The sequence below is a fragment of the Rhinatrema bivittatum genome, chromosome 8 (assembly GCF_901001135.1).
Source record: "Rhinatrema bivittatum chromosome 8, aRhiBiv1.1, whole genome shotgun sequence".
Lineage (NCBI taxonomy): Eukaryota > Metazoa > Chordata > Amphibia > Gymnophiona > Rhinatrematidae > Rhinatrema > Rhinatrema bivittatum.
In genome coordinates, this window is record NC_042622.1 from 207,531,529 (window position 1) to 207,545,226 (window position 13,698).

The window sequence follows — 13,698 nt, forward strand, 5'->3', positions numbered from 1 at the left end:
TAAATATATACATAAATAAAATGTTTCATGACACAACCTCTCTCATATTAAATATTTGCGGGCTTCCACTTCCTCCATGCCGATCTCTTACATTGCGAGATCGGCATAAAGAAAGAGCTACTCTTGCACATTCCCAAAGATAACATATGCCAATCACTAAAAAGTAATTTTTTTTTTCCCCTCTGCTGTTTGATCTTAGTTTTCTAATCGGTTGGTCACAAGCTTTTTTTTTTCCACCTTCCCTTTCTTGTTTTTTTGCCAATTCCTTTTACAGGGTCTTTTTTTTTCTATTTCTTTTCTCTTCATCTGTCTTCGTCCCTCAAACACACAATCAGATTCTCATTCTCACACGCTGTCTATCTCACACATACACAGGCTCTCACACTCACATGCAGTCTCACGCATCCACAGCTCTCACTCGCACATGCTCTCTCTCATACATACATACACACTGTCTCTCTCGTGCACACGCTGCCTTCACTCACACACACAGGCTCTCTCACTCCCACATGCTCTCTTGCTCAAGCACAGGTTCTCACTGTCACATGATGTACTTCTGCGTTGCCGAAGGATGGGCTCTGTAGCGGCCCTGATCTTCTCTGGCCATGACGTGGGATCCGCAGCGGCCCTGCTATTGGGTTTCCTCCTCTTCTCAGGCTGCCAAGACATGGGATCCGCAGCGGCCCTATCGGGTTTCCTCTTCTCAGGCCACCACGATGTGGGATATGCAGTGGCCCATTAACGCTGCTCTTCTTCTGTACGCAGATGCTCCTCCTCCTTCCTGCCCACGCGGCTCCGGCAATGTTTTTCTTCCGGGGCTGCGCAGGCAGGCAGGAAGGAGGAGTGAACGGGACCCTTTTCTTCGGGCTGTGGTGAGTTAAGCTCCACCATGGCCTTGTCAATCTTCCGGCTGTAGTTCCCTGCTTCCGCCAGCCCTGCAGCCCTGTGGACCGGGCGACATACCCTCACACTTCAGGCAACACACTAATGTGTCGCGCCACACACTTTGGAAAGCTCTGATCTAGACAAATGGACCACATCAATGCTTGCAGACTATTGATGGACAGTGACAAGAGATGTTCCATTTAACGAATACAAGAGATGAGCCAAGAAGAGCCAAGTAGCCACTGAATAAGGACTAAACTATATACATATATACACAATAGTTTTTGGCCTTTGTTTCATAGTATATTTCTATAATCCTTTTTCTGATTTAGTTTTTAAAATGTTAACATACACAGGACAGGTGAAATATGATGTAACCATAAATACACACAAAGACCTAAGTTTACGATTTATGATTAAAACAATCTACACACTAATCTACACACTATGCATAGACAAAATATAAAAACTTTAATATCATGGAAACAGTAGCCAATCAGCTGGTTTAATTGTAACATTTGAATTCAGCAGATTATCAATAATAAATGGCACATTTTACTCTGAAGCAGGCTTCTAACAATGTGTATTCTAATGCAAACAAAACTTTAAAATGTTGAAAACCTAGAATACTAAAAGAAAAAGAAAGTAGTACTAAGGCATACATTTAGTCTGGAAAGAGAACTATATTGAAAAAGCAGCACAGTAAGTGACTGCAGCAGTTAAAGAAAAAACATTTGTGGTAGAAAACAATGAACTCAGGCATACTACATTACATGAGCTTGGGGATAAAAGAACTGCTGTACATGATCAGAGGGACAGCAGAGGTGCTTACCTCTAACATATGTTCTCCCAGGACAGCAGGATGTTAGTCCTCACAGATGGGTGACCATTAGATGAAGCCCTGTCACGGAAAACGTTTGTCAAACTTTCTAGAACTTTGACTGGCACACTGAGCATGCCCAGCATGCCACTAACCCTGTGGCCACATGGGGTCCCCCTTCAGTCTCGTTTTATAGAAAAAGCACGAGCAAAACGTAAAATAAAACTTAAGCGAACCCAACTCTGCGGGGTGGCGGGCGGATTTTGTGAGGTCTAACATCCTGCTGTCCTGGGAGAACACCTGTTACAGGTAAGCAACTCTGCTTTCTCCCAGGACAGGCAAGATGGTAGTCCTCACAGATGGGTGAATAGCAAGCTTCAGGCTGTACCCAAAACAGAGAAGGCCAACAGACACCCAACAACATGCAACAAGCACAACAAAAGGGGTGCTGTTGGCAACAATGAGGGCAGCCTGAACATCACACTAGCTCTTGGTAGGAAGAGTTGGGTTGTTAAACAGGAAACAGATTACGGAGGACAGACCAGCCAAAGACGCTATTCTGTCAACTGTCCTTATCCAGACAGTAATGGGCTGCGAAAGTTTGGAGGGAACTCCACGTTGCAGCCTTACAGATCTCGGCAATAGGGACTGCCCAGAAGTGTGCTACTGACGTAGCCATGGCCCTTACTGAGTGCACTTTCACTTGGCCCCCGAGCGGAAGGCCCACTTGCTGATAACAGAAAGCGATACAGTCCGCCAACCAATCAGACAAGGTCTGCTTGCCCACTGCAACTCCAAGTCTATTTTTGTCAAAGGAGACAAAGAATTGGTTGCACTGCCTCTGGGTTGCGGTGCGGTCTAAATAAAAGGCGAGAGCACGCTTGCATTCCAAGGTATGCAGAGCCCGCTCACCTGGATGAAAGTGCGGCCTTGGGAAAAAGGTGGGCAACACGATGGACTGATTTAGGTGAAAAGTCAGTCACCACCTTAGGCAGGAGCTTAGGGTGAGTGTGCAACACCACCCTGTCATGGAAGTACCTCATGCAAGGAGGATAGGTCACTAGAGCCTGCATCTCATAAGAACATAAGAAAATGCCATACTGGGTCAGACCAAGGGTCCATCAAGCCCAGCATCCTGTTTCCAACAGTGGCCAATCCAGGCCATAAGAACCTGACAAGTACCCAAAAACTAAGTCTATTCCATGTTACCATTGCTAATGGAGGTGGCTATTCTCTAAGTGAACTTAATAGCAGGTAATGGACTTCTCCTCCAAGAACTTATCCAACCCTTTTTTAAACACAGTTATACTAACTGCACTAGCCACATCCTCTGGCAACAAATTCCAGAGTTGAATTGTGCGTGGAGTGAAAAAGAACTCTCTCAGATTAGTTTTAAATGTGCCCCATGCTAACTTCATGGAGTGCCCCCTAGTCTTTCTACTATCTGAAAGAGTAAATAACAGATTCACATCTACCCGTTCTAGACCTCTCAAGATTTTAAACATCTCTATCATATCCCCCCTCAGTCGTCTCTTCTCCAAGCTGAAAAGTCCTAACCTCTTTAGTCTTTCCTCATAGGGGAGCTGTTCCATTCCCCTTATTTTGGTAGCCCTTCTCTGTACCTTCTCCATCGCAATTATATCTTTTTTGAGATGCGGCGACCAGAATTGTACTCTACGAGCAGAAATAACCGCCACGAGGAAGAAAACTTTCCAAGTGAGGTGCTTGAACTCACAGGGGCTCAAACGGAGGCTGCATGAGCAAAGCCAGCACTGTGTTGAGATCCCAGGCCACAACAGGAGGACATAGTGGAGGCTATCAGGCTTTCACCATCCAGGTAATCAGGTACAGGGACCAGAGGTTCGGGTGGCGAAGCCTGCCCTGATTCTGCATGATGAGGTCAGGTGAGGTGCCCAGGGGAATGGGCTCCTGGAAAGCGAGGTCGCAGAGAACGGGAAACCAGACCTAATACGGCCAATGGGAGGCTATGAGGATCATGGAGCCTCGGTCCTACTGTAGCTTCACAAGAGTCTTGCCTAGTAGCAGAATCGGAGGGTACGCATATAGTAGGCCCGCACTCCAGGAGTGGGCGAAGGCATCCACGGTTGGTGTTCTTCGGTCCCTGTGTAGGGAACAGAATCGGTCCACCTTGTGGTTCTGCGAGGATGCAAAGAGATAGACATCCGGCTGACCCCACCGGCGGATGATCCTATCCGCTACACAGGGGTTCAGTGACACTCGTGGGGCTGGAATATCCGGCTGAGGCGGTCCGCCACTACATTCTTTGTGCCTGCTAGATAGGTGGCTCGCAGTAGCATGGAACGCGATAGGGCTCAGGCCCAAATCTGCGCCGCCTCTTGGCAGAGCAGGTAAGAGCCCATGCCCTCCTGTTTGTTCATGTACCACATGACTACCAGATTTAGAAAAGTTTGACTACATTCATTTCTGAAGCATTTTAGCTGTAGACCGGTGTTGGTGCTTTCTGACAGGCTTTCTTGGCCACAGAACTCCCTTTTTTCTAGTCTAGCCATCTTTCTGGTTTAAAAAACATTTTATATTTAAAGTTTAACCAAGCAGTTTAAACTTACAAATAACACACAATGGGGTCAATGCTATAAAAAATGCGAAAGCGGGCGCTGAGAAGTCAGCACCCGCTTTCTTAATGTGTGCGTGGTGCCCGCAAGGGAGGCGCCATGCTATACACAAATTAGGGGGTTGCGCTAGCAAGGAAGCGCTAGGGTCGCTTGTCCATCTGGATTATGATGACCTTGTTGGACAGGCAGCCCTGGAATGCGTAGAGGGCACACCGCATTGCCCGGAGTTCAAGGAAGTTGATCTGGCAGGCCGCCTCGGCTCTCAACCACATCCCTTGTGAGTGTAGGCCGTTGATATGGGCGCCCCCACCTACTGTGGAGGCGACCGTGGTCAAAGTCACCTGAGCAGCCAGGGGCTGAAAAGGAAACCCTTTGCTCAAGTTGGATTTCTGCATCCATCAGGCAAGGGAGAGCTGGAGTGGTCTGGTTATCCATACCAGTGCTGAGAGTTTGAGAGGTTTGATGCCACTGAGAACACAGGGTCTATTGCGTGACTCTCATGGCTAGGCGGGCCATTGGGGTGACATGGACCGATGATGCCATATAACCCAGCAACTTGAGGAGCAGGTGGGCAGAGGCTGTCCGCCGGCAGTGGATGGAGCTGCCCAGGCCGACCAGGGTGGCTATGCATTCGCTGGGGAGAAACACCTTGGCCACAGTCCAGGTCTGCTCCGATGAAGGTCAGCTGCTGTGATTGAGTCAAGTGGGATATCGGGTAGTTGACGAGGAAACCCAGTGACTGAAGGAGTTGTAAGGTCAAGCTGACGGAGTGAAGGGCTCCCTCTTTGGACGAGCTCTTTAGCCAATTGTCCAAATACAGGAACACATGTATGCCGTTTCGGCGTGCTCCTACAACTGCCAGGCACTTTGTGAATACCCGGGGTGCGGAGGGGAGCCTGAAAGGGAGAACCCTGTACTGGAAGTGACGGTGTCCAACTACGAACTGCTGATATTTGCGATGGGATTCAATAATACTATGTGTGGACTTTTGCCCTGTTCGCTGACCATTTTGATATATGTTTGTTCCTACTGAATTGATTGTAAAGCCTGTTGCTAAATTTTTGTTCAATGTGAACCGAGGTGATGTTTTGTAACCTGCCCCGGTATATAAAAATCCTTTAAATAAATAAAAATAAATAAAATGAGGAGGAAAAATCACAATATGCTCGTAAGCGTCTTGTAGATCCAGAGAGCAGAGCCATTCCCCTTGCAGCAGAAGCGGGAGTAGGGTGCCCAAGAACACCATTCTGAACCGCTCTATGCAGTGGAACCTGTTTAAGGCTCGAAAATCGAGGATAGGATGGAGGCCGCCTGTCTTTTTTGGGATGAGAAAATAGCGGGAGTAGAAACCTTGCCCCTGCTGAGCCCGGGGAACCGGTTCAATGGCTCTGGATTGTAGCAGGGTCGAAAGCTCTAACTCTAGGGTAGCTGTATGATTGACCAGCCTCAACGCCAGGGAGGGTGGGAAGTCTGGGGGAACAGTGAGGAAGTTTAAGTAGAAACCGTGAGCTATGATGGACAATACCCATCGGTCGATAGTGATTGGGAGTCAATAGACGGCGAAGTGGCGTAGGCGACCTCCTACAGGTGGGTTGGATGGTGCGGGCGGAGGGGTTGGCTTCTGCTCTCTGGATATGAGTCAAAAAACAGCTGCAGGACCAGGCTGGGGAGCTGGCTGTGCCCTAGTTGCCCTTTGCTGGCGAGGGTGGCCTCTCTGGGAGGACCAGGCTGCACAAGCACAGGATGCTGGAGGATAGTATCTCCATGGCTTGTAAAACTGTTTCCTGTTATCCCTACATGGACTTCTTCGGGTTGCTGAGGGGGCATCAGAGGTTGTAGTGGACAGTTAACGCAGGGTCTCATGGTGATCCTTGAGTTGGGCGACTGTGTCCCGGATTTTGTCCCCAAACAGGTTTTTTCCTGTACAGGGGAGGTCAGCTAATTTTTCTTGCACCTCTAGACGAAGGCCTGAGGCTTTGAGTCAGGCCCAGCGTCTGGCACTAATGCCCGCTGCCGAGATCCTTGATGCTGTTTCAAAAGAGTCATAGGTCGCCCTCACTTCGTGTTTTCTGGCCTCTAATCCCTTTTGGAGGATGGAGTCCAGGCCCTCCTGAAACTGCTGTGGCAGTTTCAGGAGAACTCCTGGACTTGTTTCCAGAGGTTAACATAAGAAATTGCCATGCTGGGTCAGACCAAGGGTCCATCAAGCCCAGCATCCTGTTTCCAACAGAGGCCAAACCAGGCCACAAGAACCTGGCAATTACCCAAACACTTAGATGATCCCATGCTACTGATGCAATTAATAGCAGTGGCTATTCCCTAAGTAAACTTGATTAATAGCCATTAATGGACTTCTCCTCCAAGAACTTATCCAATCCTTTTTTGAACCCAGCTACACTAACTGCACTAACCACATCCTCTGGCAACAAATTCCAGAGCTTTATTGTGCATTGAATGAAAAAGAATTTTCTCCAATTAGTCTTAAATGTGCTACTTGCTAACTTCATGGAATGCCCCCTAGGACTTCTATTACTCGAACGTGTAAATAACCGATTCACATCTACTCGTTTAAGACCTCTCAAGATCTTAAAGACCTCTATCATATCCCCCCTCAGCCGTCTCTTCAGCCTTTCCTCATAGGGGAGCTGTTCCATCCCCTTTATCATTTTGGTTGCCCTTCTCTGTACCTTCTCCATCACAGCTATATCTTTTTTGAGATGTGGCGACCAGAATCGTACACAGTATTCAAGGTGCGGTCTCACCATGGAGCGATATAGAGGCATTATGACATTTTCCGTTTTGTTAACCATTCCCTTCCTAACAATTCCTAACATTGTTTGCTTTTTTGACTGCTGCAGCACACTGAGCCGATGATTTTAAAGTATTATCCACTATGATGCCTAGATCGTTTTCCAGGGTAGTAGCTCCTAATATGGAACCTAACATCGTGTAACTACAGCAAGGGTTATTTTTCCCTATATGCAACACCTTGCAATTGTCCACATTAAATTTCATCTGTCATTTGGATGCCCAATCTTCCAGTCTTGCAAGGTCCTCCTGTAATGTATCACAATCCGCTTGTGATTTAACTACTCTGAATAATTTTGTATCATCTGCAAATCTGATAACCTCACTCCTCGTATTCCTTTCCAGATCATTTATATATATATATTGAAAAGCACCGGTCCAAGTACAGATCCCTGAGGCACTCCACTGTTTACCCTTTTCCACTGAGAAAATTGACCATTTAATTCTACTCTGTTTCCTGTCTTTTAGCCAGTTTGTACTCCACAAAAGGACATCGCCTCCTATCCCATGAATTTTTAGTTTTCTTAGAAGCCTCTCATGAGAAACTTTGTCTAACGCCTTCTGAAAATCCAAATACACTACATCTACCGGTTCACCTTTATCCACATGTTTTTTAACCCCTTCAAAAAAATGAAGCAGATTTGTTAGGCAAGACTTCCCTTGGGTAAATCCATGTTGACTGTGTTCCATTAAACCATGTCTTTCTATATGCTCCATGATTTTGATGTTGAGAATAGTTTCCACTATTTTTCCAGGCTCACTGGTCTATAGTTACCCGGATCGCCCCTGGGGTTACATTGGCCACCCTTCCAGTCTTCAGGTACAATGGATGATTTTAATGATAGGTTACAAGTTTTAACTAATAGATCATAAATTTCATTTTTTAGTTCCTTCAGTACCCTAGGATGCATACCAGTTATACTGGGACATGTAGAGCTGGTATGCCACTATGCGAGCAATCAGCATAGAACCCTGGAAAACCCGTCGACCTAAGGCATCTAAGGCTCTCTGGACCTTTCCTGGAGGAGTGAGGGTGGGTCCTTTTGGCCTTTTCCTGGGCTGACTCTACCACCACTGACTGGGTTTTCTGAAAACCCAAGATCTGTTGGACTAGGTAAGTGGCATCGGTCTTTTTATTGACCAGAGGCACAGTACCTAGATATTCCCAGAGACAGTGCAGGAGGTCAAGCAGAACCTCATGTATTGGGATAGCCATGACCTCTTTTGGAGCATCCACAAACTTGAGGACCTCCAACATTTTGTGGCGGGCGTCTTCCTCTGTTGAATGTTGGAAAGGTATGGTTTCCGCCATCTCCCTGATGAAACTGGCAAAGGACAAATCCTCCAGAGGTGAGCGACGTCTCTCTTCCTGGGGGAAAGGCTCTGAAAGGAGTTCCTCGGAGGCATCCTCCCATGGGTCATAGGGAAGCTCTTCTTTGCTAGCAGGGTGTCTGGGTAGAGGAGAGAGGCTAAACACCAGAAAACGGGGCACGGGCACCGATGAAAGGTGAGGTGGCACCGACAATGGTGGTGCCAGCACAGAGGGCACTAGGACCTGGGAGGGATGCCGGGACAAAGGGAGACCAGACGGTATGGGGACGGGATCTGGCATCGGTGGTTTCATCTGTGGAAATGGGCCAAAAGCCGCATCTTCCTCCTCCAAGGAGCCTGGAATCAGGATCGAGACCGGAGAAGGTACCGGTGGTTGGCTGGGCACCGAAGGTCCCGTTGCTACGGGCTGTGCCAGCAGAACACAGAGCAGGATGTCCAGTGTTTCCAAAAGGGGTGCCAACATGAAGGGCACCGATTACGAAGTCGGTATGGGAGCCAGCGTTGGTGGCGATTAAAAACCCCGAAGAGCATTGAGCACTGCCTGTTGGACTACGCGGTCCAACTCCTCTCGGAAGGCAGGTGCGGACAAAACAGACCCTGGAGTAGGAAGCATGCTAGGCATCACCGGAGCGTCCACGGGGGTCCTATGGGGGCTCGGTGCAGTCACAGATATCGGTGGGGAACGCCTCGGGTCCAGAGGAGGATGGGGCTCCTCTCCCTGGGACCTCTTCGGAGGAGGCTCAGTTGGGGCCGATGCCGCTCTGGTGTCAGTGCCGGCACGGACGGCGATGCACGTCTGTGCCAGTGTCTATGCTTCCCTCGGTGCTTGGCTCGGTCCTGTTCCGGTGCATAGGATGATGATGCAGAAGCTTTGGAATGGGTCGATGCTGGCGAAAGTAGGTCTCCCGATCCTCAGTCCTCTTGGCGGATCTTCGATGGGAAGGGTTCCGAGGCATATGGCCCCCCCTCGACTCAATGCACCCTGCATCGGGGTCGATGGAGCATATTGCTTGGATCCAAACAAGTGCTCCATCTTCTCCAGGCAGGCACGCCGGTCTTTGGGGGTCATCTGGGCACAACTCTGACATTGATGGACGTCATGGGAAGGCCCGAGGCACAAGACACAAACGTGCGGATCCATTATGGACATAGTCCGCGTACATTCGGGGCACTTTCAAAAACCGGCCGTCATGATAAAAAGAAGCGGCGTGCGGTCAGTGACCATTGGTCACCAGGAGGGTGAACCACCGGGAACGGACCGCAAAAGCGCGAAGGGGACTTACCAAACGTCAGAGGAGTCAGTGCGAGATGGAGGACCCGGGACGGGGAAGAATTGGAAGAATAACTTCAAAAATTTCTGTGAGGAAAAAAAACTCACAGAGCTCCAGTAACCGTGTGGCAACTGCTGCGCAGAAAAAAAAAAGAGACTGAAGGGGGACCCCGTGTGGCCACAGGGTTAGTGGCATGCTGGGTATGCTCAGTGTGCCAGTCAAAGTTCTAGAAACTGTGACAAAAGTGTTCCGTGACAGGGCTCCATCTGATGTCACCCATCTGTGAGGGCTACCATCCTGCTTGTACTGGGAGAACTTCCTGTTTTTGCCTAGAAAACTCTGGAAAAATGTTCCGCATTGGCACTGTCTGATCACATCACTTAGTTTTGTGACCCAGTGATTCACCTAGCCTTCAGAAAATATTTTAGGTGCAAAACTCAATAAGTGGATTTTTTAAAAATCTGATTTGAAATAAAGTTAACAATGCTCGCATGATCTAACAATTGGATCTCACTAACCTTCAACACTTGCTCAAGGTTCTCCAGTTTGCTTTGGAGTTGGTGGGTCTCTTGGACAGCAGAATCCCTTTCTCTAGTCACATTAATAAGCTGTATCGTCAAATCAGCATTTTCAGATTCAACCTACCATAAAACAGAAAAAAAGACAAACAGAATATTTGATTATTAGCAGTATTAGCTTTACTCAGTCTTCAAAAGTAGCAGAAGAATCTGTCAACTATTCGTTTTGGCAAGTTAGTATGAAGGAAAATGTTGGCTGGATTTTCTCAGAGAAATAAATCATTCTGATTGGTTAAACCAGACCATGACTATGCAGCAAAATTCATACTATTGCATAGGTGGATTGATCGCATTTTGGCTCATCATATTTATACATCTAGTAAAGAAACAAACCATTGGCCAGACATCAATAAAAATGACAAAAGCTCAAGCACATAATTTTAAGCAGTCATCTTAGAAAGTCAATTGCTAGAAACAACACAGATTCACCTGGTCAAAATGGTGAGACAGACAGTGAAATGCTAAGAGAAATTAGGGAAGCTAACGAAATTGATAGTGCAGTAATAATGGGAGACTTCAATTACCCCAATATTGACTGGGTAAATGTATCATCGGGATACACTAGAGAGATAACGTTCCTGGATGGAATAAATGATAGCTTTATGGAGCAATTGGTTCAGGAACAGACGAGAGAGGGAGCAATTTTAGATCTAATTCTCAGTGGAGCACAGGACTTGGTGAGAGAGTTAACGGTGCTGGGGCCGCTTGGCAATAGTGATCATAATATGATCACATTTGATTTAATGACTGAAAGAGGAACAGTGTGCAAATCCAAGGCTCTCATGCTAAACTTTCAAAAGGGAAACTTTGATAAAATAAGAAATATTGTTAGAAAAAAAACTGAAAGGAGCAGCTACAAAAGTAAAAAATGTCCAAGAGGTGTGGTCATTGTTAAAAAATACCATTCTAGAAGTACAGTCTAGATCAGACCTGGGCAAGGGGCGGCCCGCGGGCTGAATCCGGCCCGCCTACGGTCTGAATCCGGCCCACCCACTGCTGAGAGCAGACGGGGAATGAGGCACTGCTGCCTTCCCTTGCAGAGGGAAGGCAGCAGTTCATTCTCCGCTCCCCGATTGGCCGGCCAATCGGGGAGCGAGGGAGCGGAGAATGAACTGTTTTTTTTTTTTTTACAGCGTCCAGGGGGGGGGGGGGGGGGGGGGGGGGGAGGGAGTGACTCGAGCGAAGGCACGCTGTCCGATTGGCCGGTGCTGGGCAAGCCTTGCCCAGCACCGGCCAATCGGGCAGCGTGCCTTCGCTCGAGTTTCTTTCCTACATATGTCACGGAGTTTTCTGCCGGTCCGCGGTGCGCGCTCCCGGTCTCTCCCGCTGCCGTTGCCGCTGGGCTGTCAGCACGTTCAAGCCCAGTGGAAACGGCAGCGGTGTTGGAAGAAGCTATGGCACCCGCGGCTGGGCCTTTTCTTCTTCCCGCGCCTGCCCCCCCTCCCGTGACCCAGAACAGGAAGTGATACACGGAGCGGTGCGCGGGAAGGAGAAAGAGCCGTGCCGCGTCGGCTGCAGCATCGGCCCCCGAGCAATTGAACCAGCCGGCAATCGAGAAGAGTCAGCAGCATGAGCCTCCCGCGGCCGAAGGGATTCTTCTTTCTTGGCCTGCGGGGGCTCATGCTGCTGACTCCTTTCTCGATTGCCGGCTGGTTCAATTGCTCGGGGGCCGATGCTGCAGCCGACGCGGCACGGCTCTTTCTCCTTCCCACGCACCGCTCCGTGTATCACTTCCTGTTTCAGGTCACGGGAGGGGGGGGGCAGGCACGGGAAGAAGAAAAGGCCCAGCCACGGGTGCCACAGCTTCTTCCAACACCGCTGCCGTTCCCACTGAGCTTGAACGTGCTGACAGCCCAGCGGCAACGGCAGCGGGAGAGACCGGGAGCGCGCGCCGCGGACCAGCAAAAAACTCCGTGACATATGTAGGGGGAAGAGGAAGTGAGTAAGAGAGAGTGAGAAGCAGCCAGCCAGCCTGTGTGTGATTGACTGGTCAGAGAGCTGATGTGTGTGGGTATGTGAGAGACAATGAAAGTGATTGCTCAGGGAGATGACTGATGTGTATGTGAGAGTGTGAGGCATTAGTCAGGGAGGTGACTGATGTGTGTGTGTGTGAGAGAAAAAGCATGGAAGTGAGAAGTCTGGGTATGTGGGAAAGCATGAGCATAAGAAGCCTGGAGTTGTGGGAGTGAGAAACCTGGGTGAGTGTGTGTGCATGCATATGAGAGAGAGAGACTGCTTGGTAAGGTGACTGTGTGTGTGAGAGAAAAAGACTGGTGTGTGTGAATGTGAGAGAATGTGATTCAGGGAATGAGAAGCCTGTGCACGTGGAGAGTGAGCATGGAAATGAGAGAGACTGGTGTGTGTGTAACAGAGAAAGTGATTATGGGAATGAGAAGCCTGTGCATGTGAAGAGTGAGCATGGGAGTGAGAAACCCGGGTGTGTGTGAGACACATCATGGGAGGGAGAAGCCGGTATATCTGAAAGAGAACATGGGAGTGAGAGACTGGTGTGTGTGTGTGTGAGAGAGAGAAAGAAAGTGATTTTGGGAATGAGAAGCCTGTGCATGTGGAGAGAACAAGCATGGGAGTGAGAGACTGGTGAGTGAGTGTGTGTGTGTGTGTGTGTGAGAGAGACAGAGAAAGTGATTATGAGAGTGAGAAGACCATATATGCAAGTAGAACACGGGAGTGGGAAGCCTGTGTGTGTGTGTTTGTATGGCATGAGAGAAACTGTTCAGGAAGGTGACTGGTGTGTGTGTGCCAAAGACTGTTTGGGAGATGATTGGTGTGTGAGAGACAGAAACTGGTCATGGGGGCATGACTGGTATGGTGTGTGTGTGAGAGACATGGGCACTAAGGAAGAGGACCATAAGTATAGAGCTTAGCTTCTACTGCTGCTTCTGGTGTGTGCCATGGCCTGCAGGGAAGGGGAGTAGGAGAGCTGCTGGAGGGGGTAAGTAAAGGTGGCTTTAAGTTTATTTTTCTTGACTGCCATTTTAATTGTGTGATGTCTGCTTTTTTTGAAATATTTTATTGGTGTTTGGAGAATGTTTAATAGTTTTTATGAGTTTTTAATTGTTGGATGTTATTCTGTTCATAGCTGTTTAGAAACATTTATTCTGCTTATTAGTATAGTTTTACAATTATTTCTGTTTGGGGATCTATAGCTGCTTGTTAGTTCTGTTTTCCTAATAAGAGGTGTATTGGTTTTTAGGACCTGATTTAATATTTGTAGTGTTGCCTTTTGATAGATAGGGTTGCTCCTGTTTGAGTGTATTCCATAATACAGGTGTAACTGTGTGCGGATTAGTTTATGTGCATTACTACAGATCCTGGGAGTATGTTAGGTCGGTTCTGTGTCTGTTACCGAGATGAGATATTTTGCTAGCATGTAAGCGTTTGTATCGGTC

General features: G+C 48.2%; 1 protein-coding gene across 1 annotated transcript in view; it reads right to left on the bottom strand.

Annotated features, from left to right (window-relative positions):
• TSPOAP1 (TSPO associated protein 1) overlaps positions 1-13,698 on the bottom strand; it is a 1,024,985-nt gene that overhangs the window by 698,266 nt on the left and 313,021 nt on the right. The window contains exon 10 of the mRNA XM_029613537.1: positions 10,229-10,351. Coding sequence (XP_029469397.1) covers positions 10,229-10,351 — 123 coding nt within the window. The remainder of the gene's footprint in view (positions 1-10,228; positions 10,352-13,698) is intronic.